Source organism: Ixodes scapularis, unplaced genomic scaffold (assembly GCF_016920785.2).
Source record: "Ixodes scapularis isolate PalLabHiFi unplaced genomic scaffold, ASM1692078v2 PGA_scaffold0__279_contigs__length_252992795, whole genome shotgun sequence".
Classification (NCBI taxonomy): Eukaryota; Metazoa; Arthropoda; class Arachnida; order Ixodida; family Ixodidae; genus Ixodes; species Ixodes scapularis.
In genome coordinates this window covers 51,144,593-51,168,071 of record NW_024609835.1, presented here as the reverse complement: position 1 = coordinate 51,168,071, position 23,479 = coordinate 51,144,593, and the positions used below count along the sequence as shown (strand labels likewise).

The 23,479-nt window shown below is 44.7% G+C and overlaps 1 protein-coding gene across 1 annotated transcript in view; it reads right to left on the bottom strand.

Moving 5' to 3' along the window:
• LOC8037857 (solute carrier family 22 member 6) overlaps positions 1 to 20,963 on the bottom strand; it is a 34,300-nt gene extending 13,337 nt beyond the window's left edge. The window contains exons 1-8 of the mRNA XM_029982169.2: positions 20,568 to 20,963; positions 14,475 to 14,578; positions 12,477 to 12,631; positions 11,613 to 11,781; positions 9,598 to 9,724; positions 4,311 to 4,408; positions 2,870 to 3,081; positions 1,847 to 2,028 (exon numbers count right to left, since the gene is read on the bottom strand). Coding sequence (XP_029838029.2) covers positions 1,847 to 2,028; positions 2,870 to 3,081; positions 4,311 to 4,408; positions 9,598 to 9,724; positions 11,613 to 11,781; positions 12,477 to 12,631; positions 14,475 to 14,578; positions 20,568 to 20,963 — 1,443 coding nt within the window. The remainder of the gene's footprint in view (positions 1 to 1,846; positions 2,029 to 2,869; positions 3,082 to 4,310; positions 4,409 to 9,597; positions 9,725 to 11,612; positions 11,782 to 12,476; positions 12,632 to 14,474; positions 14,579 to 20,567) is intronic.
• Between the last annotated feature and the right edge of the window lie 2,516 nt (positions 20,964 to 23,479).

The window sequence follows — 23,479 nt, the reverse complement described above, 5'->3', positions numbered from 1 at the left end:
CGACCTAGATAAAATAGAACACTGGTGTGATAAGTGGAAAATGAGTTTAAATATTGGAAAATGTAATTATCTCAGCTTCACAAAAAATGTGTCAATCAAAAATGTGTCAAAATGCAATAATCCGCAGAGTAAGCGACTGTAAATACTTAGGAGTTAATTTCACCCAATCACTTAAATGGCACAATCATATTGACTATACAATAGCAAAGGCAAGCAAAATGTTATATTTTATCCGGAGGAATTTTAAGGGCGCTTCAACAGAGGTGAAAGAAACTCTTTATATTTTGCATGTTAGGTCGATACTCGACTATGCATGCATCATTTGGGACCCATACCAAGATTATCTTATCGAAAAATTAGAAAAGGCACAGAATCAAGCCGCACGATTTGTCAGCAATAACTATAACCCTTATGCAAGTATCTCTGAAATAAAAGCCATGCTGGGATGGGAATCATTAAACACTAGAAGGTATAAGTTAAGGTTGAACTTTTTTCATCGGATTTATTATAATGAAACTGGCATTGATAGAAATGAGTATTTGTATAAACCAAGTTACATGTCAGCGCGGTTCGATAACTCTGAAAAGGTTTTTGAGTACTGTTATAAAACAAACAATTTTGGTAGTTCTTTTTTTGTTCAAACAATCAAAGACTGGAACCTGCTGCAACAGGAGCTGGTCAGTATCTCAGACAATGATGTATTTTTTTCTTGTTTGTGAAAATCACTGTTATTTGTTATTTCGTGATCCCCCCCCCCCCCCCCCTACGATAATGCCCACGAGGCGATGTAGGTATTCTGTAAATAAATAAATAAATAAATACAACCAAAATGTTACATTTGTAGACTGTTTTTTATTGTAGTTGACTAATATGTATAAAAAAACATTAAAAAATAAAAATTGACAAAAATGGCATTTTTTAGAAAATCGACCTCGAACTTTCAACATTTCTTATTTCTTACAACGTTTACGGGAAGGTAGCGAAGCGGCTAGTTGACAGATCATAATGATATTATTATATCTATAATGGGCTTGCTTTGGGCTCTCTGTAGAGCCAAAGAAAGAAAACTTACCTTAAATACATACAAAGTAATGACCTGTCAAATTTGACCGAAAAGCGACCGGAGTGACGAGTTTGAGATGTTTTCTAGAAAACAACCAAATCCCTAAAAATATTTGAATTCATCAAGGTATCTTTATAATACCTATTAAATGAGGGAGAAAAGCTGAAAGGGTGTAGAGAAAACAATAGCTCCAGCAGAGGGTGTCAAACACGCGACCTGCGACGGCAGGCAAAAACACTAGTTTCTGCCACTGCGGCTTCTACGGCTCGTAACTCGAGAACCAAAAATCTGGAGAACATGCGATTTGCGCCCTCCTTCATTTGAGAAACACCCCCAAAACATATATTGTTTTTGTGAAAATTAAATATTAGACCCTTTTAGCCTGCTTGATTTGAGATGAAAACACCCATATATATATATATATATATATATATATATATATATATATATGTGGGTGTTTTCATCTCAAATTGGGCAGGCTAAAAGTGAAAGTGCCTTTTGAGGGAAGGGAACCTTACTAATTATTAGGATTTGTATTAACGTGTATAATACTTTCATAGTTCCGATTGATTAAGTGTCTGCCCTAGATTACTTTAGAATCTGAGCAAACTGGAACGAATTGAAACAATCAATGCCGTCTGTACGGTTTATTTATATTTTGTTGCCTCGTATGCTTTAGTGAAAGCTTTTTTTTTTTCTTACATTATGGACACGATAAGCTTAGCAGTTGTATGAATAAATAACGAGCAGTGGGTTGGTCTGGCGACAGGAGGATTGACTCACCAATTGAACTACTTGAGAACTAAGAAATTTCCCCAGAGATCCGAAAGCTTGGCGTATGGAGAGGGCTTGAGAACGTATCTCGGTTGGGTAAATCTCGGCAGCATACAGGTATCCGACGTTGTAGGCCGTGGTCAGAGCGAAGCGGCCCACCATCATCACAGCAAAGATGGCGACTGACTTGCCTGGAAAAAAAGCGCAATTTGAAAATGCTGCCTTTCTCTTCAACCTTAAGGGGGTTGGGGGAAGGGGGGTGTGTGTCTATGTACAATAGATGCATTGTTCTCTTACACATTTCGCACTGTGAAACACACAGAGGCGGGTTTAGCATTTTGCCGCCCTGGGCAGCCTTTAACAGTGCCCCCTCCCCCCTCCCCACTACCAGACGCCGGCCCGGGGGGAGGGGGAAAGAGGGTGGGGGGGTTCGAGTAGATAAGTTTGGAAGTAAAATTTTTAAAAGTGGCTAAAGCTAAATGCGAAGCCATATTTAATATATATATATATATATATACATATATATATATATATATATATATATATATAACTGAGAAGAAAAAAAAACCTTGGTGAAAAGTGAAAACAACAACAACTGACGACTTATTACTAATATTCGACGTTTCGGCCGGCCGGACGTAAAATTGCAAGCCTGCCAAGGCTTACACCTTCATGAACACGCTATACATGCTTAAAGAATGATTTGTTTTCCTAAAACATTCGCAAAAAAAAAATGTAAAATCTTATTAAAGTTTTGTACTTACAACGCTTCTCCAGATCGAAGGTTGAGAGCTTCTATGTGAAGAAGCGAAAACGCGTTTCCCGGCTCGAACTGGTAACTGTAAACGGGGATTCGCCGGCATTTTACAACACGCTATTTCTTTGCAGTTTCGTACGCAGTCGGCTTCGGGTACTGTAGTGTCCCTACTCCAAGGAGAAGGGCATTGAGGCGCGGTGTGCTCGCGCCTGTGCCTCCCAGAAGCCTACATACAACTCTTGGAGTTTTGGTCGAGGCCGATGCGCAGTGCTCACCGTAGCAGGCAGCCACGCCGAGGTAGCAGAGCGCCGCCAGGGTGTAGGCGGCCATCATGCTGGGCCGCCGTCCCCAGCGGTCAGCCAGAGGCAGCGCCAGCCCCGTGGCCAAGATGTCCATGGCGTTGGTGGTTGACGTCATGACGAACGGGTCGTCCGTCGCCGTGGCCGCGTACAGCTGGCCCGCCGAGTACGTCAGGCACGAGAGCAACCTTGGGTGGGGCGAACAGAACACAGGGAATGCGAAGGTGCCGCTACTTCAACAAAAGTCAGGGCAGTTGCCTTCGAAAACTACGCCTTGGAAATGGTTCATTATTCTTAGGAATGACATCGCTCTCGGAACTAGGCCTGTCACTGCCGGAGGCCAGGACTTGTCTGGGATTTACTGGAGACAGTTCGGCACGGAAGCAGTAGATGTGAATCATTGCGCGTTATTACTCGTGAATTGCGTTTGGTAAAAATATAACACACGTTCTTCCTGATTACACTCGAGAAATTTTTAACGTTGCGAGACTTAATATTTTTCTGCTATGATATTTCTGGTCAAAGAATGTTTGCGATTCACAACTGTTAAAGATCGGAACGGTGTACTGTATTTTTTAAGCCAAATGACATCATTATAATCTGCAAAACCATCATTCTAATATGTGATCAAGCGTTGTCCTATAAAAAATAAATCAGTACAAGAATTGTTTGGACTTAAAATAAGTCTACGAAAAGTTGTTCACGACTAAGAAACACCGTTTCATTTAATTATTGCCAATTTGAAAAAAAAATCGTGGTTTAGAAATGTTGGTATTCCTCTGACATATTGAGAAAAAAAGTAAATTTGTCGTACGTGGTGATGTCATCATTATTAATTAGCATTGGCTTAGGTAATAGGTATAATTGCCTATTTCATGTTAACATCGAAGATGCTCGATCTTAGGTTTGACAGCAGATCTTTCGATGCACGTCAAACATACCTCACCGTACGGTAAACTTGTGCATTTCTATCTAATCTAAATCAATAAGCAAACTCTCCAACCGTCCATCATTCTTCATTAATAAGCATGAGTTTGACGAAATTCGTCTGCTCAAGTAAGCAGTATTTGCAGGCTTTTTTTTTTATTTTTTAACGAGTTGGCAATTTTTTTAGGCAACCTCAGTCATCTTGATTGGTTAATCAACTAAAGTCGTAATTATTTCTTCGATTCCTTCGGTTCCTTAACTAGAACGGGTCAGTGTGGGCAGCTGTAGTCCCTGACAGAATGAGAACTGCAGGATGTCCAATCCTTCCGCCGTGCTTTGGCTGCGTGCGCGCGCTCGAGGTGCACAAGAGGCCGAAGGGTTGTCGAACTTCAGAAGCTCGCGCTGGAGGCGGGACAACTGAAACTCCTCTCTGTCGTTCTCACCTTGTCATTGACTATATGGAATGTGACAATCACAGATTTGTGCTCACCACAAGAAGAGTGTGATGAGGAAGTTCCTTCGGAGAGTCGGAAAACGAAAGACGTCCATGGTACTCGTTTTCTTCATTCCATCGCTCTTGTCCGGGAACTGTTGTAAAAAAAAAAAAAAGATATATATATATTTATTTTCACGCTCGTATACGTACGGAGGGCGGAAAATTTACTACGAACAATCAATCGGTGTTTTTTAGTTGTCTGTTCTTTTTTTCTTACATATAAAAGTGCCTTCTTCAAAATTATGATGAAACGTGCCCATCCTGGTTACCAACATAAGCCGTAAAAGGGGGTGTTTTTCAATACCGGCTCTGAGCAAACAATGAAAAGTGACAATGTCGTCTTGTTGAAGGAGAGCGTGCTGGTAATTTTACAAAAATAGTCGAAAAGAAATAAAAAGATTGGTCTGTGCATAGCAGACATGTATGTACAAATTACTCAAAAAAAGGTAGTTAAGTTACTGAGTATCGACGCCAAAAGTAGTTGGAGTAGAGTAGAAATTACTCATTTGTAATAGTAATTGAGTAAACTACTAACTACTGTAAAAACGTAGCGAGTTACTTTGAAGTTATTTTCGAAGTTTGTTTTTATATTTTTGTGGCAGAAAAATGAACAGCAGTTTTGATCAGTGAAAAACCCTGCGAGCTTGAAATAAATGCATTCGTTTTATGACTTCCAAAATAGTTTATTCGCTCGCAGAAGCAATTATTTTTCAAAGTTGTTATCGGAGAGTTTTCCCCTTTTCATTCTAATGACGTCCTCAGTCAAGCTAAACAGATGTTCCACCGTGGCGCTGGATGCGAAGGCAGCGTTCAATTTCAGAAGCAGGCTGTGCAGGGTCGGGTAAGCGAGTGTCGGCATATTTGTGTCCATGACGAAACATGTGAGGCTTGCCTCGGCCTAGGGGGTCTTTTATATCAAACTCTCCTCCTTTTTTTTCTCTTTTTTTTTTTTGGCAAGTTGAGATTGTTATGACTGGCCCCTCTTTATTCTCACGACGTTCAGAGATTTCACCGAGCGAGTGCGGCTGACCGTCAAGGGATCATGTTTCGCGCCACGACGATCAGATCATCCGAATGACTGCGCGTCTTGTTGCACTGTTATAGCTACGTCACTGAAAAAAAAGAAAAGAACTTGCTTTTCACCGTTGACGTTGGGTCCAACAAAAGGATCTCCCAAAAGTGACTCGCAATTCTCCCCGGCGACTATGGCATCCCGACGCGCCTGACACGCCCGACAAGTAAAACGTTTTCAAGGAAGAGGAGGTCTCCCTGGCGGTGGAAGGTCGGAAGGACGCGAAGGATTACGTGAACAAGCATCGTCGCTCGTACAGTTGCAGCTGGAAGCGATAACGTGCTCCCATGAACGGATTATCCGTGTCTGCGTTTGTGCGCGGGGGAGTCCGGCTTTGCAAGGGAGTGTGCGCTGACGACGAGGCGACCATGGGAACAGGCGCCCAGCTGCGAGGTCATTCCAGTGGCACCTACCGTGGAACCTACCACTTGAGTCAGAACTCACTAAAGGCACACAAAATGAAAACAACAACAACCTTTGGAGTGTTCCCGTCTTTTTGCGGTTGCCTGGAACAGGCGCAGACGACGTTGAGATAGGGGGTCGCGATCAGCCAATCAGGGCTCGGCGTTCTGACGTCACCGCTACTTCCTTTCTCATGCGCAGAAGACGAAAATGAGCCCACTTGCGAGGCGTATATAAACTTCTTTGGCACTCTGTATGCAATCAACTTATCAGTCACGGCCATCTCCACGGATCTCTTAACAAGTAAACTGTTCTTCTTGCGCACTGGAAGACAAGACAAGTATTATTCAATGTCTGCATGCACCGACACCGCATGTAGTTACGGTACAAAGATGTACGCTTGTTTCGCCGGTGTATAGATAGCAAAATCGCTTTATAAAGCGACCAATCACCAGCGAATTCAGATTGGCTCACCAAAAACGGAGAGGTCAAGGAGAAACTGCACATTTCATGAGCCAGAAAGGCGAGCATACGGGGAGCTTGGCGCTACTTTCCCATGATCTAGTGACTTTAGGTGGCACGAGAAATGAGAGGGGGGTTAACGCTTGGCCGAGTCGCGCGAGAGAGTCACGTGAACTGCCCGTGCCGCAGACCACGCGAGCTCGGTCGCTCTTCAGGGCCTCTAAACTCGTCAAACACAAAGTTGGGCCGAAGTTGACGGAGCACACGATGACATCGCGCTTTTTTCGCCGACGTCCAATCGGCGCGCTCCGCGAACTTTCGGCTCCAACTTGGTGTTTGACGAGCTTAGGGCCCCAGAGTGATGAGCAAAGATCGTGGAATCACGTCTGCGGGAGCGGCGTCTGTCGCCGTTTCAATCGGAGAGGAGCGCGTCGCGTTAAAGCCAGCAAACGAGGAAGCCAAAATATAAGACATGACGCGTGTGCGCACTGCGCAGTTCTTGGCAGTGTTATGTGCTTGACGTCATTCCTTGACCAAGTTTTCGTGACATCGACCTTCCAGCTTGGGACACCCTTCTAACCGCAGAAACAAAAACGTAATTGTACGTCAAAAAAAAAAAAAAAGAGAGACAGGGCGTTATGGTGGTCATGCTGTGTAGCGTGGGGTATTCATACGCATCGCGGAATTTCCCTTTTTATTAATGCATAATTAGTCATTGGAACCTAATGTTTCACATCGCTCCAAGTTTTACGGGTCGCAGCGGTGCCTGACAACATCTTCACTAAAGCACTGGCGTTAAGGCAGAGCAACTGTCGTTAAATGAAACGTCTCAGTCACTCCGCGCACATTGAAAGTAACGGACAAACATAAATAATAATAATAATAAAGCAGCGCGGAGACCAGGAAAAGGTAACAGGTAAACGACAGGACAAAGCGCCGTATACCAACTGAATGGCAACGGTGTCATTCACCGTAGAATTAATGATGATTTTGATGTTATCAAGCTCCAGACAAACATTAACGTTATTCATCATTGGACTGAAACTTGGCATCCATGGAGCTTAATACAACTAAGTGCAAAGCAATGAGAGTGTTTCGTAGTTATTCAGTTTTTCCTTGCTACTGTCTTAACAATGTTCCTATACTTTCTGTGTCGTCTTACAAGTACCTGGGCGTACACATAACATGTGATCTTTTCTTGAAAATACATATTGGATACGTTATTAGTAATGCTAATCACATGCTTGGTTATTTTAAACGGAATTTTTTTTAGCTCCCTCCTCTTTCATAGAGGAGGGAGCTAAAAAAGCTCCCTCCTCTCTCGCATATTGGTCGATACGTCGTATAGGTCGACCCCCTAACTTCGGGACCCCCGAAAAAAAAAAAAAAGTTGAAAAATATAATACCGGGATTTGCGTATTGGTCGACCCCCCAGTTTTGATGAGGCGATTTTTGAAAAACAGGTCGACCTATACGCGAGTAAATACGTAACTCTTTATAAAACATTTGTACAGTCAAAGTTTGAATAAGCGTCGTCGATCTGGAACCCGAGCCTTTTAAATATAGTTAGCCCCCTAGAAGCTGTTCAAGATCGTTCCGCTCGTTTTATTCTCAGTAATTATCAACGTACTGCAAGCGTCACCTCTATGAAATCTAACTTATCTTTGCGTAGTCTTGCCTCACGCTTCCATGAAATATTTCACACTAACTCATACCTCAGTCAACGTCCCCTCGCACCACCTATGTTTCATCCCGTCCTAACAATCCTCATAAAGTACGTGTACCCCCCCCCCCCCCTTATGTAGCACGAACACATTTAAACAATCTTTAATTCCGAAAACGCCTTTGAATTAGAACCGCCTCCCCACCTCATCGCCATAATCCAGGCAGATGATTTGTTTAAAACTGCTGTTACTAATTTCTATTGCTCATAACTAAAATGTGCTTTGCCTTTAAATTATTCATGGTATTTTTTTACTACAACCCACACCCTTTTGCACTGCGGTTGGAAATGAGGGTATTTAAATAAATAATTAATTAAATAAATAAATATTCTGCCGAGCTCGGCGAGCTAGCCCAAAGGGGTCGCTTGGTCGCTGGGATCGTTGCCGTTGCATCTTTTTCCGGATGTCTGTGGATCCAGTGTTCACGTCTGTGATGGTCAGTTTCATTAAGTACCTTCTTTTTTGTTGCTGCTTTAAGTCGGAACGAATGAGAACAGCACGTAGAAAAATAAATGTCCGTAGGTCGTCGCGGCCATGTAACTTAGCGACGCTGTCGGCCATGTTGATTTGACCGTAAAAAAGTGAGTGAGACAGCTCAGGAACTGTCGTAAAATTCCATCGTAACCTACGCAAAAAGTACGATAATTTTGTTTCTTGAACACGAGTTTGTTTTTACGATTTGTCGTACGCATATGGCGTAAGATCGTTTCGTGAATCTGGCCTCAGATGCTCTTCATGAAAACCCATCAAGTGCTCTTGGCGAAACACCTGTTCCTAAGCTAGTTTTTAACCTTTTCTTAATAAATCAGTCTGCCGTTCGCTAATATACAGTGATCTGGACCGAATATGCTATACATGACCGTCCGACATTATCTGATGATTTTTTAGCTACCCTAAGCAAAAAGTCTTTTTTTTTAATTTTGTTTTTATTCTTTCCCAAAAACATAGGTTGCGACTAATCTCATCATGGAGACCCACATAATTCCTGGCTCTCTTTTTTCCCACCTCAATAAAAAGTAACAAACCATTTCAGCAATGCACGAATTAGTTGCTGCTGCAGCAATGTATACGGTTTTAGGGCCGAACGGAGTGCCTCGATGGTGTTCCTTGCGCGTATCAAACCAGCATATACTATCATAGTCCCTAGCGGTGTTATCATCCGGTGTGACATACATCTTTGCAACGTTTCAGATATGAAACATAATATGAGGTCTCCGCAGTTTCCACCTCACTTCATTTGAAAGCGCTGGTAAACCAGCCATTTTATCGACACAAGGCCGGTAGTGAATCAGCGCTGTTTCGAGAGTTGCACTAGCGCTGAATATAGTGCTGGTGTAACTATATTTCGACAACTAGATAAGCACTGAATAAGCGCTGGGTTGGCGCTGCGCTGTATATGGTAACAGACTTTTGAGACACCCTGAACCCGAGTTCGTTTTTCAGTAAAATGGATTGGTAATTTAGTCTGCGATGCACTAAGGACCTATGGAATAAATAGTACGTACGAACATCGTTTAGTCCTTAAATTAACTATGCCGCGAGCAGTAATAAATGTTGGCTGCATTTTGCTTTTCCTGGTTGAAAATACGGGCAGATCGTAATAAGCCATTGACGCGTTTACCTGAAGAGAATCGAAGGCATCCGGGTCCACTTGCTTGCCATTCACTTTTGCTATCCACTGAAGAATCTTCTTGGTTCTTTTGATACTTCCCTTGGCGATTAGCCATCGCGTTGATTCAGGAATAAACCTGCAAAAATACAAGTGAATAGTGACTTCGTACGTTTAACCGTCGAGGTGTTGTGAAGCAATTTATCAAGTAGTGTTGCTGCCTGTGGACATCATCATTGTTTTTCCAAACAACAGTCAAAACGATTCGAGAAGACATGCAGCTAGGAGCGTGCTCAGCACTCGCGTGTTTGCAATGGCCACGTGTATTTTTTTAGTCCGCCAGAATTGCGAATTTTCACACGCGGGCAGTAATTTATGTATCTAGTATAATCATTACTTTGTACGTTCCAGCTACGCATACCTCGGCAGACCTTACTCATGAGGGCCTTCACTCACCCTCACTCACTCTCATCTTCACTGGTGAGGTGAAGACGAGTGAGAATTTCTGAACCAGGAAAATTCATGAGTGCGAGGGTGAGTGAGGGCCGTGAGGGCTGTGAGGACCTTGAGTGCGTGAGGGCTGTGAGTGCGTGAGGGACGTGAGGGCAATGAGTGCGTGAGGGCGGCGAGTGCGTGGGGGGCTGTGAGGGCTTTGAGCGCGTGAGGGGAATGAGGGCGGTGAGGGCGTGAGGGCCATGAGTGCGTGAGGGGCGTGAGGGCGGTGGGTGCCTGAGGGGCGTGAGGGCGATTCGTGCGCGAGGGGCGTGAGGGCCCTGAGTGCCTGAGGGCGGTGATTGCGTGAGGGGCGTAAGGGCCATGAGTGCGTGAGGGGCGTGAGGGTGGTGAGTGTGTGAGGGGCGTAAGGGCCATGAGTGCGTGAGGCGCGTAAAGTTCAGTGAGGGTGAGTGAATGGCTGAAGGTGAGTGTGACTGTGAGGATGAGGGTGAGTGAGGGGCTGAAAATTAGTGCAGCTGTGAGGGTGAGGGTGAGGGCGAGGGAGGGGCTTAGGTGAGTGTGGCTGTGAAGGTGAGGGTGAGTGGGGGCGACCTAAAATGCCGACCTTTGCAGCTACGTAATGGCCACCAGGCGGAGTTCGATCAAACTAATACTAGAAACGGGCGTTTAAACCAAACGGACGTGTCTGCGTTTATCTGCCGTTGCCTGCGCCGAAAATTATAAAAGCTTTATCGAAGTTAGTTTATGTGTCCAGGATGTCCGAGCCAGGCCGTTGCCAACACAGTTGGCTTGCATGCACCCACTTCCAAGAGACAAAATGTAACTAGAAGAAATAGAAAGATGCAACAAGTGCAAAAACATACTCAAACAGAAAATTCTTTTTTTTAGTTACCTACGACGTTATTATGACTGGCATCACGATCATAATTTGCTGTAAATTCAGGAGGAATTGGGGTGCAGGCGATCCGGAATTTAGTGCCTGCGATTCCGTTTATAAAAATGCCAGGCTAAAGGGGAACTTTGGTTGAGTCACAGTGCCCCCCATGGTCGCTGGAAAAAGCGAATAACTTGGCACAAAACCTTGATTAATCTTGTTGGTGCCTATCATGAGCGCTGTCTTGTCAACCTCCGCCGGACGCCATTCGCAATCTGGCGAGATCCGTGATTGCCTTTTATGAAGCGCGCGTCTGCCACGGGGCGATCGGGATCAACACGGATGTCATCCGTTCGTTGTTTTGGAGAACGTATCAACTCTAGAACAAAATCCGAATCAAACAAGACCTGCTGCACCCAAATTGGTGTGTCCAGTCGGAAGCCGGCTCGTGGTCGCTCATTAATTCTTGTCTTCCTGCAGTTCGCCATCAAGGATATGAAGCAGTTCCAGTAGCTCCAGCATCTCTGATCATCGCACCCGCCTCTAAGGACAAGTTGTCTGTCCTTCGTGAATTTGGCATGCGGCTCCCACGGGATTGCACGCCGTATGGGACAGCTGTACGCCGCTTCTTCAAAACATCCAGTGAAATTTCACACGCGGAATTGGTGATTTGATAGCGGACAGCACGTCCACTTACCAGGACATGAGTGGCCCAAGAATGCAGGGGACGACAACGACAGCGTTGAGGAGGCGCCAGTGGCCCACGGCGTAAGCCACCCACGGCATGCACACTCCCAGCAGCGGGTACGCGAACCGGAAGGCGCTCAGCACCAGCATCCGCTTCTGGGCAGGCACGTACTCCACCGCTGCACGGAAAAGCAGTAAAGCGCGAGAGTCAGTCTCACGCGGGGAGAGAGATCAGCGTATAACGCGGTGTTTATACAATAATAACTTTAAAAAAAAAATTTGTGCAACAACTGAAGTTCATCTTAGTTCTATGCAGCGCTGTGAGAGGTGCGGGCGCGAGCGCGCGTGGTTGCTTCTCTGGAGAGAGTGCTTATGAAAACTATTCGCGGTGAGAAGCTCGCGAGAGGGTGGTGCTGTTTTTTCCTCAGTGCACGTGCCACCCCTGCGGTTATGTTTAAATTTTCATGGTGCACAGAAGCTTGGCATTGCACGTGGTTGCACCAGCAGAGGAAGTCGAAGTGTCCTCACTCGGAGTTTTAAAAACATTTCACCAGGGGTCGATACCCAAACTTATCGACGGGACAATCCGACGACAAGTTAATAATGCAGCGGAAGCTCCGTCTCCAGGTCGAGCTTAGTACCTTCTAAACACTCCAACGTCTTGTGACCATGCACAGTCAGGGCACGACTAAAGGCAACGAGCGCGACAGAGGGAAACGAGAAGACTTCTTAGTCGTCACACCTCCAGCGCGAGCTTCCCTTCAGTAAGGCATCAGCGTCTCGTCAGTTCCGAGTTTCGCCTGTGCGTTTCTGCACGCATGCGTGTTTCTTCGATCGTATTCTGCAAGGCGTGAAGGCCGCAGCCTAAACTTACCAAGCACGAAGGGTATGATGCTGATGGACAATAGCACCGCTCCTTCGATGGCTCGGGTCACGACGAAAACCGCGAAGTTGTTGGAGAAATAGGTAACAACTGCTCCTGCGCCTGCAAGGATGTACACGAGCACCATCACCGGCACGCGCCCAACTCTGTAAAGGAAAGAGTGAAAATGTACACGAGTCAGAGATTGACGTTTAACGTTTTAGACAGTATACTCGTTTAAATTACGAACCAAATGCGATTGCATGTTGTGGACGTTGTCATTTTTATGATTTTTACAATGCGACATTTATTCCGCCTTGAAATATGTGGTTTGGCGTCTCTAACGTGGCGTTTGCCTTCATATGACGGCCATAATTGAAGGGTAATGCAGGCAAGCGGTGCTGCTATTATACAAGAAAAACGACAAAACATTTGCACTTCTCGCAATATAAGAAGTATCCTTCTGTTATTTAATAAAAAATAGGTATATGTTAATTTCGACTAGCTGTTCTTTTTTTTAATCCAAAATTCAGTTATAAGAAAGTGGGGACTCTTAAAACATTGTAAGATTGCTGGGCATGATTTTTCTTGTTAGACCCAGGAACTTTTGAACCCGTTCTGTAATATTCGCTTATTTTGCAGTCACATTTCGTCCCGCCTTGAGTTTGCAAGTGTTGTGCGGAGTTTTCTGACAGCAACTGATGCATTGCAGATTGAAAAAGTACAAAATAAGTGTATTCGACTTGTATGCGATCGATATTTTGGGCGAAGGTGTTTTTATGGCTATGCCTACGTACTTTAAACTTTCAGCTTACAAAGGTTATCAAGGGGCAGAGTGGCGGGAGATATTTTAATGTCGCATTGAATAATTCATAGCCTAATAGATAGATGCTTACTGTCTTCTGTTATCTTTTACGTGCCTCGACGTTTCAGCAGGCACTCCTGTTTGTTTTATAGTGCTTTTCGGGAGAAAGTGTGTCCAATCACCCGCATACAAATGTCTTTTAATGCCATTTCACCAAATACGTCTTTAGATACTTTTTACAAATTATGTGTGCACTTTAGACGCGAACTCAAAACTCAGACCTTTAATTTACTCCTCATAACCACATCGTTATAGTACCTGTGTGCTGTACAAGTTGTATAATAACGAACGTGCCTCATATCAAGAATTGGGTTGCTTTGAGGCACGGAATAAGAATGCATTATTATTTTATGTAATAATATTACTATTTCGGCTGCCCCCTTGGCTTATGATCAGTGTTTTAATCATTACCAAAAAAAAAAAACGTCATTCGTTACTTGCAAATAAAAAGAACGCTTTACCGACTTACCTTACCTCTCTCCCCCCCCCCTTTTATTTCCCACACGCACGCACACACACAATATAGATTTTTAGTATATGGTTCAGACGACTGCGATAACGACACCCGGTACTCCGCCGCCGCATTTGCGCGTTCGTTGTATCGTTACCGGGGCTGTTGGAGATATCGGAACGACCTACAAGGACTCGTAATAAAAGGAACGCGTTACCGTTACCGTTACTGGTAAAAAGTAACGAGCGTTACTTTTGCGTTACATTTTATTTACAAAATAAAACGTTTTACTGTTTCGAATCTAGAGGTATGCCTAAACGCAATATTTAAAAGAATAGGGAGTGTTTGCGTGGGTAAAAGAGAGACATAATTTATGCGGGATGAGTGCCAGTATTATATAACTTGGCACCTAAAAGCACACACAAAAAATAAGTTTTTTTTTTTTTTTTTTTTTAAGAAGTAACGAGTAACGAAACTATGTTACCTGTCACCAGAAATAAATAACCTAAGCATGTTGTCCGTTACTCTATTGAAACTGTAACGAGTACGTTACTACGTTTCCGAAAAAACATAACGCGTTACCACCAACACTGCTTCTGACGCACGTCCTTGCTGGTTGACGATTTGTTTCGAGTATCTTACATTGGAATGTTTATGAAGGCATGAAAAAGCTTGCATGAAGTGCATGACTCACTTGTCGCTGATGGCGCCGAAGGTAATCACTCCGAAGGACATGCAGCCGAAGAAGACCGAGTTTGACACGTAGGCCTTCCAGGTGCTGCCGCACACCCAGTCCATCTGCGTGGAAGTCAACACGCGACACACGGCGAGGAACGGGCATCAATTACGTTTGTCGTCGCTTCGGGCCTCTTTTTTGCATATATTTCACTCACTATGCATAATCAAAGCGGTGTATTCAACGAAAGTGACCCGACTTCCAATCAAGCGTTGAAAAGCTCCTTCATCGAAATGCAGTTGGCTCGGCACCTGACGACAGCTGGTCTAGGACCAACCACCGAAACCGATGCGTTACAGAAGGTCATCCATCTTGATTAGCTACGGCCACGGTTTCGACTGGAGGGAAAACGCCGTCTGCAATTTCCGGAAGACGTCACGTGCTTGAAATACACTTTGCAAATGCCTATACGTCTATTGTTCCTAATAGCAGGCAAAACAAAACGTTTCAATAAAAATGCTTTAGCATGACCTTTTGGGAAAGGCTAACGCTGACCCCTTCACTTTTCTCTTTTGGCATTCTCATTTGGCTTTCTATTTTGCTTCCTCTATTTCTGCTGCCTCTTTTTGGCCTCGTAACGGGGTCAGTGTTAGCGTTTCCCGAAGGGGGACGTGCGTGGCGTTCCCCAGGGGTCATGCTAACGAATTCCCTAAGAATTCAGCATTGGATCTTCCCGTAATTGTTTGTCACCCCTTTTCTGTACTCTGCTTGTCAGAGTACGTCGACGCCCTTGAATACGGTCATCTATATCACTCGTGGAAATAACCACGTCCATAACACTGGTGGAAGGGACCGCATCCATATCACTCGTGAGGGAACCGGATCCATCGTTTTAACTACACATACACATCATAGCCCACGCACCGCTACTACGGAAACGAAGAGCGAAAAACAACCGCCGACGACTGAGCGGCAACCGAGCACGCCCGCAATCCACAGCGCCGCGGCGGCGCCTCTTTTCAGCTGTCTCTGCGGCAGCTGTCGCTTGAGTGACGAAAACGAAAGCACTCGTTTTGACGAAAACCAGGCGGTGTCTGTCAGTTTGTCAGCACCGGGGAGAGAGGGAGAGGTCGTCGCGCGCTGACGTCAGCGCTTTGAACCAATGGCAGCGTAGCACGCGTCACCCTCTCCCTCTCTTTATGGCACTGAGAAACAAGACACCACCGGGTTTTCGTCAAAACGAGCGTTCTAATTCTAACGCATTAAAAAAATGGAGTATGCGCTATGCGCGACGTTAGCATCTGAAACGTGGACTCAGTGTCACACAGCAGCAGCGCAGATTGCTTTTTTGGTGGACAATAGATTTTCCGCATTATCATCCGTCGAGCTTCTCCGTAGAGCACTCTCCTAAATGTGGGAAAGTATACACACGAGCGTTTTTACATTTTAGTTCGAATAGACCAACATAATCGCCCTGAGATGTTAGGAAGTTTTCGTAGACCCTTCCAATAACTCCGACAGCAATACCGAAAACTCTGCCGACGCCTTAGCGCATTCATAGTATACTTATCGGGTATCGTTATCAGAGTCCTAGGAACGATCTACTAACACTCCTTCTTCTGATATGGCGTTTTAAGGTCTCTAGTTTGATTCTTCGTACTTCTTTTTCATCTTTTTCTGGCTCGTTTTATTCTGTTTTCACTGACTCCCAAGCTACGTTCCAAGAGATGACACTATGATGTGCTAATCTTCTGTTTCTCCTCATCGCTATAGCGGGTATTCATGAATGTCCGCGGGATGCGAACTAATATTTGTGGGTGCTCATTGTACGCTATCCACATTGGATAGAACACTTCAAATGCGCAAGTTGAAAGATGTTGATGTCAAGACATGTTTGGCGTCATGAAAATAAAGCTGCCTTCATCTCGCTGTCAAAACAGTCCCCAACTATTACATATACTGAATCCTCTGCCACTGGCGTTGATCCGTTCCAGAGTTCAGGTCAAGAAATTGTTTAGATTATTGATGATGTCTGTAAAAGGAGAGAGGGGGTGGAAAGAGGAGAATGGAAAAATCTTTTACAACTGAGCTGTTAAGGGCTAGTTTTCCCAGTATCGTACAATAATTGGGGTTGTGTGAATATTTATACAGCGTGTAGTTGGTCAGCCATTTCAAAGTTGCGACTAGTCACTCGCTGTAGATGAGCATTAGCCAGTGCAGTACAACCGTTAGCCTGGGATCTTTAACGTGCACCAGGCAGTAGTGATACACGACCGCACGCCGGTACGATGCTCATCCAGGTCGAAACAAGCAGGGGTGGGGATTGAACCCAGGATCGCTTTGTTCTGCAGCGCGAGCTTTCGCTCCACGTGCTCGAGCTGGTGTGCGCTGGCCCATGGCATCAATCTGTCCTCCAGTATCGTGTCCGTCAACAAACAAATGATGACATGAAACTGGACAGTTACCGACATCTATGAGCGACAGCGGCAACCGGACAATCGGCTTGCCGGTTGTCTGGTTGCCGTTGTCGTTCATAGATCGCGGTAGCTTTTTAGCCTTTCCACTCTAGCTTGCCGACTTGCAGACGGCCGTTACTTAATTCCCAGCGCAGTACAGCTTCGCTGGTCTTCTTTCTTCACTAGAGTGGAAAGGTAGAAAGTTGATTTTAACCTCTTTTGTTTACTGGTTACTCATTAGTGTATTTTTAACTTGCAGGAGTGCAAGTCTTTTAGTTGCTTGCTGTTTTGTTTTTCATTGTTCATACCTGCCAGCCCCCTTTTTGTGTAATACCTTGCTAAAGGGCCTTTAGTGAATCAATAGATGAAATGAAATTAATGAATGATGTTTCCGGCAGATCAGCTCTTCAAGCTCAGCATGAATACTTTCGAAGAAGTGTCATAAATTCTAGGCATTAATGTTTCCACGCAATGTTGTAAGGGCTCAGCCTTAACGTTTTCGCACACTATTGTGAAGGTTACAGGCACGAAACGTGCGGCTTTGGGAAGGCTCATTTAGCATGACTGTGCGCGCACCCATGCGAAAAGCAAGTTCGTCTGCCTTTTGCACAGGGGTTGCGATGATGTCAGAACGCCAAGCTCTTATTGGCTGTTTAAAAAAAATAAAAAATAAAAAACAGTGGGTAGACCTCAATGGCATCTAGCATTGAGGGCTAGCCACCGTCCTTTCAATCAAAACCAATCAGAAATCGGCGTCGTTCTGAAGTCACCGCAACTCCTGAGCAAGAAGCAGACGACTCGCTCTCCGCATAGCCCTGCTCACTGGCACCGACAGCTTAAGAAACGGCGAGCCCGATGCGTCTCATTATCGCGTCGCAGCCAATAAGATAACGGCATTGGCCGATAGCAAGGCCGAAGGACGAATCAGGAAGCAGTAAGCGTTAACATAATGAGCCGCGTCCTGCAGAGCTGTCACTGACCACAAATTGTAAAATGTAAACATATCCGAGATGAGGATGCTGAACGAAACCAATTATAAAATTAAGTTTACATTAGCGGCTCGATAAAATGCTGCGTGCGAATGCAGGTTGAATGCGGAAAACGCGATGACCCCGTGCAGGGGTAACCGCCATTCCGCCCTCATGTGTCTCTCTTCAACTCTCACCTCAAGCGTAGTCTGAGGTGTACAAATCAACTTGTTGCACGGGCGTTTAGACATAACACGCGCGCGCACATACGGGTACACGCGTGCCGCGCATATCCCTTCCCTTTTCGTGCGCCAGTCTACCCGGTGCTGACTGGCGCTTGCATCCAGGCTAGGAAGCTCTGCTCAAAAGAATCCCCCTTTTTTATTTTTATTTTTTGCACCGGGAATCACGGAAGCGGGCGTCAGCGCGACATTTATGCCCCCTTTAACACCACTACCTGTTGACGCAGATAAACGCCCCAAACATCGTAAATCTAAGAGCCCAAAACAACGGAAGAGAGACCCATATCGTGGCCTCGGGCCGTGTTTCTGTTTGTCACTTTTTGTTGTGTCCGCTCTGGTGTCTGTTTTGCTGTTCTTGGAGGTCGACCGGTCCGCATATCTTTTCGACCTTTGTTTGATATATTAGTGTTCAGTGGCGCGTGAACACGGTTACATGGGGAGTTTATTGGAAGTTTTAAACTATAGCTTTTGTGTCCCCGTTAGAAGACCCCTGAAAAAAAAACAAAAAAAAAACTTCTTTTTTAAACAGTCTGGTTGGGTCACTCGTGTCTAAATTTAAATTTTGCGCGGAAAAAAAATTTTAGAGCAGTATTGAAGGCGAGAGATTTATTTGAAATTCTGCGCGCAGAGTCCATGAAGTCGCTGAATGGTCATTCGCTCAACGAGATGGTGATTCGCTCTTTCCACCTGAACGTGAAGGCAAATCCGATCCACCTCTCCTCTACGCGCCCGAAATGCCGAGAGAGAAAAATCGTGGAAAGGTGACTACCAACTAAATTGTGTCTTGCGCCGTAAATATTGCTCTATCTCTCTCTCTCTCTCCCCCTCTCTCGCACTCTTTCTCTCTTTCTCTCTCTCTCTCTTTCTCTCCCTCTCTCTTCCTCTCTTTCTCTCTCTCTCCATATATATATATATATATATTTTCTTGTAAAATTAATTTTTTGACGCGCGTGTCCCAAACAAACTGTTTATAAAAACATCTTTTTTTTCTTTTCTGGGGCCTTATAAGTGCACGCACGCACGCATGGACGCACGCACACGCGCAACCCCACCCCCATACAGACGCACATACAGACATACACACACGCACACTCACGCACACACACAAGTGATGAACATATAAATTGTTACATGCAGCTACAAAATATCAGTGTATATATCTTAGAAAGTACATATTTCCGGATTCTACATATTCGGCGCCATACAGAACTGTGTTGCACACATATGAATTTTCGTCAGGCCATTGCATAAACAGCCCGCGGTTAAAATTAGCAGGGATGTTTGTTGCGATCGCTACACAAGACGTATTCTCCGTTACTTTCTATTTTATTCCAATTTCATTGTATATTTTTACTTTCTCTTGACTTTCTAACTGGTTTGCTAAAGTGCTCATGCTACCGGCGTGAAGTCCTGTCCTTACAGCAAGGCGGTGTTCGCGCGACCTTGTATTTTTGTTTAAATGCATACACTCTTTCTTCTACATTAGCTCATTAGTCTCATCTGTTCACTAGCATATACCTGAAAGAAATGTTCGAAATCACCGCACGTTCCACGTTGACCCCACAAACTTTATATCATTATCGGGTCGCCATTCAAATATATTTAAACCATCTGGACTTAACCGATATACACGTTTTCAATCCAGATTTGTGCTGAATTGGGTTGTGTGTGTGTTTATACAGCCTAGAACTTCGTCTGCCTCACAGGGGCGACGAGTCTCCTGATTTAATAAATGATTACGCCATGTATGTGGTTCATGTATATTTTGTTGAATATTTTGTTTTAGTTTGTTTTTTGCTTTTCTTACCTTTCTTATTTTTTTATTTATTTGTATTCTTGTTTTACGACTAACAAGTGCACCAGTTCTTAACTTAGGCTTTGGCTGTTACTAGACACAATAAAGAAAATTATTATTGTTATTATTATTATCATCATCATTGTTATTATTATTAGTATTTCTATCCTTAGCGACGCACGTAAGTCAGTCGTCAACACTATCATGACCAAACTGCTCAGCAGAGACATCAGACGCGGACAGTTTAAGGCAAAATATGAAAGCGAAAATACAGTTCATATGCAGGCTCTGGTGGACATTTACGATGATAAGATTAAAACGTTGTCGGTCACTTTTTTTTTTCTCTACCACTTTCGTATCCTTTTTGAGTGCCTCAGTCTCGGGTTATAAAAACAACTTTGTCGTCGACGCGAACTCAAGACGTGACAGCGTTGAGCTCTGTGTATCTCCGGGTTACTGCTCCCTCCCCCAACGACCTTATTTATTATATAATCCCTTATTATCTTTCTTCCTTACATTTTTTTTATATACAGTTATACCGCTTTCTTTCAAAGGGATTGCGAGGATGACCGTATCTGAGAGGGAGACTTCCTGCACCTGCATTCTATTCCTTATAAACAATAAGCTACTACTGCTACTTGACCTCTTACCTCAGACACTACCGTTGGATAGATGACCGAGTGATCGTACTCCCAGCCATACTCGCACGGGACCGTAGGCCAGGAGTCTTGAGGCTGGCCCAGTCCCGGCCCGCCGGGCGACAGCGACGACGCCACGTCCGTCCAGTTCAAGTTGTACATGGTGCACTTGCTCCACGCGCCGTCCGCCATCTTCGGAATGCTCATGTTCCTAATCTCATCGCGGGTGAAGTTGAAGCCCTCTAGGAACGGATTGCGACACCAGTGAGGGGGCTCGAGCAGGCTGAAGATGTGCGCGAACAACGGCAGCACTCGCAGAGGGGCCACGAAGACGCAGAGGTAGACGATGAGCAGGTACTGGAACACGCCAAAGTCCCCGACTAGTTGGAGCGCCTCCTCGAAGAGCATTCTGCGAGAGCGCGGCATGATGCATTCCTTAGTAGTTAAACGATGCAGGCTTCGAGCAGAATGTATGCTCCAGAAACGGTATTTGGCAGTCTGTATATTATATTCATTTTTGGATCTTCAGAAAGACCCCGGTGACGGAGGGTACAAGAGCTATACGGGGCACTTCGGTGTTCAGACTTCAGAACGCAATTCATATAGCCTGATTGCCCACTGAACAAACATCTTACAAATGCTGGTCGCGTTATGAATAAATATGTAAGATGTAAACAAGATAATATTGAAAAATCTGATTTGTTACATCTGCGGCCAGAGCAGCCAGCGCTTGTTGTTCTCTCGCATAAATGACCTAAAAAAACGCATAAAAGAAAAAAACTACAACAACAGAGCTATCATTCAGACGAAAGCGATAACCGACCTACTATTTTTTTTCTTCTAAGTAACGCCTTTCCTACTAAAGAACCCTTTAGCAGCAGCGTACCGTGTCTCATTACCGTCCCAGTAAATGTATTCTTAATGAACTCATTCTGCTAGTATGAATGACACCTAGCAGACATCCAGCTGCGTTTCATTGGACATGGTAGAATGAGTTCGTTGTACAAATGACCGTGATTGTATTATCGTCTAACTGAGCTTGTTATAGAGCAGAACCTTTGCTCTAACAAGCTTTGACGATGTATTGAACGTCATTCCTTCGACGTCATGCATCGACAACACCTCTGGGGGGTAGTAGAATGAATCTCGGAGGTGGAGTTACTCCGTCGCTTCGAAATACCGTTTTTCAGAGTTATTTGGAAGAGGGTTTCTCAGTGAAATTCAGCAATGAAAAACGTAAGCATTGTGTATTTTTATTTATATGTGTAAACAGATGACCTTCTGCTACCTCGGAGATTCGTACTGTTTCATTCGTAGACTCTCATACTTATTAAATGTTGTCAGAGTCTCTAGGAATGACTTGGCGCTCTATTACAGGGATCCTCAAGCTCACATGTCCCAGAACGACGACTTTTTTTTTGTTGTATCGAGTGCAGCAAGTTCGCGATGAAGCATACCTATACTTCGTTTCACACGAATTCAACGCTACGAGCTGATGGGACTAACCATTGGTAGGGATAGTCTCCTCTATACTCACAAAGCCTGGGAGTTCGAAGACGGAGCTGTAAAGAGCCCGGTCGCACATTTGGAGCGCGAGGATCTGGTAGCAGAGAGCATTTCTCGGGGAAGCTGGTACTCAGCGCACAGCTTCTGCAGTGGCGAGGACCCGAAACGTGGTTTTTAAATCCGACGAGAAAAGAAGCGGTAGAGCGAGGAACGCGAGGAGCACGAGCGGACATTCCATCGCTCGGGAGAAGTGTGTTTCGGCGTCTCGCCGCAGCGGGGGCGCCCGTCACATGCCTTTTGTCTGCCGCTCTACCTGTTCACTTTTGGCAGCCGCGTCTCGTGGCGATCTGCCAGCCTTTGTCAGTATAGAGGAGGCTATGGTTTCACCATAATAATAAACGAAACCGCAGCCGGAAGCATTTGTTGCCTTGAACGACGCTTGCACTGCCCGCGGTCAGTATGTACCAAACAGTATATAGCATCTCTTGTTGTCTTACAAAAAGTAATATCCAGTTTATGCTGTCAATCCCCCCCCCCTCCCCCAAATACGTGCAAAATTTACTATAAACACCGCAATAAAGGCCGACTCAACGTGTACCTAGCTTGAAGAAGAAGAAAGAAAAGTTTGCTAGGTTGAGTTGCTGAGATTCGTTTGTTTTCGTATGCGTTAACGAGGTAATCATGCACTGTGAAGGTACATTATACTTAGGAGTAACGCCGTTCGTCGTAATAATAATTGTAATCGTCATTTTATGTATACTGCAGTGTGAGGCACGCACGACGACACGTATGACGTTGAACGGAAGGGTGATCATTCTTGCCCAAATTAGCCACCAATGTATACACTTTCAGAACTCACCGAGTGTATACTGCATCGTGATCGCAGTGCACTAGAAATGCAATTGATTGGCTTTTTGTTAACGCGTTCAGCCAGTGGGAAGGCGGATAGGTACCATGCTCTGATGGGCTATAAAAGTCTTAGTGGCAAAAAGACTGCATAGCTAAGCTATATAACTCTTAGTGGCAAAAAGACTGCGTAGTCATTGGGACGTGAAACCACTCGAACTTCTCTTTAAGCCAACTAATATAGCCTTTTCAAAACCCAATCGAGCAACATTGGCGGTCGGTATTTCTTGGTCACGAGGCGTTCGATCGGATCGGAGTCCTCGACGAACGTTGACGCAGTACTCGTTTTCGATCCGAGCTGAGCCGCCTTCACGCCAAACGCTGACCCAGCCCTTGTGACCAACATATACGCTAAGAGTATAGGTGCCAATGGCAAACTCAAAGAATTTGCGCAGAAGCTACTGGTACAAAGCGCACTTTTGAAAAGGCTCTGTTATAGAGAAACCACTGACTAGAGTTTCTAATGCACTCGAGAACTGTATATACGTCCAGGAACATCCGAGACGTTATGA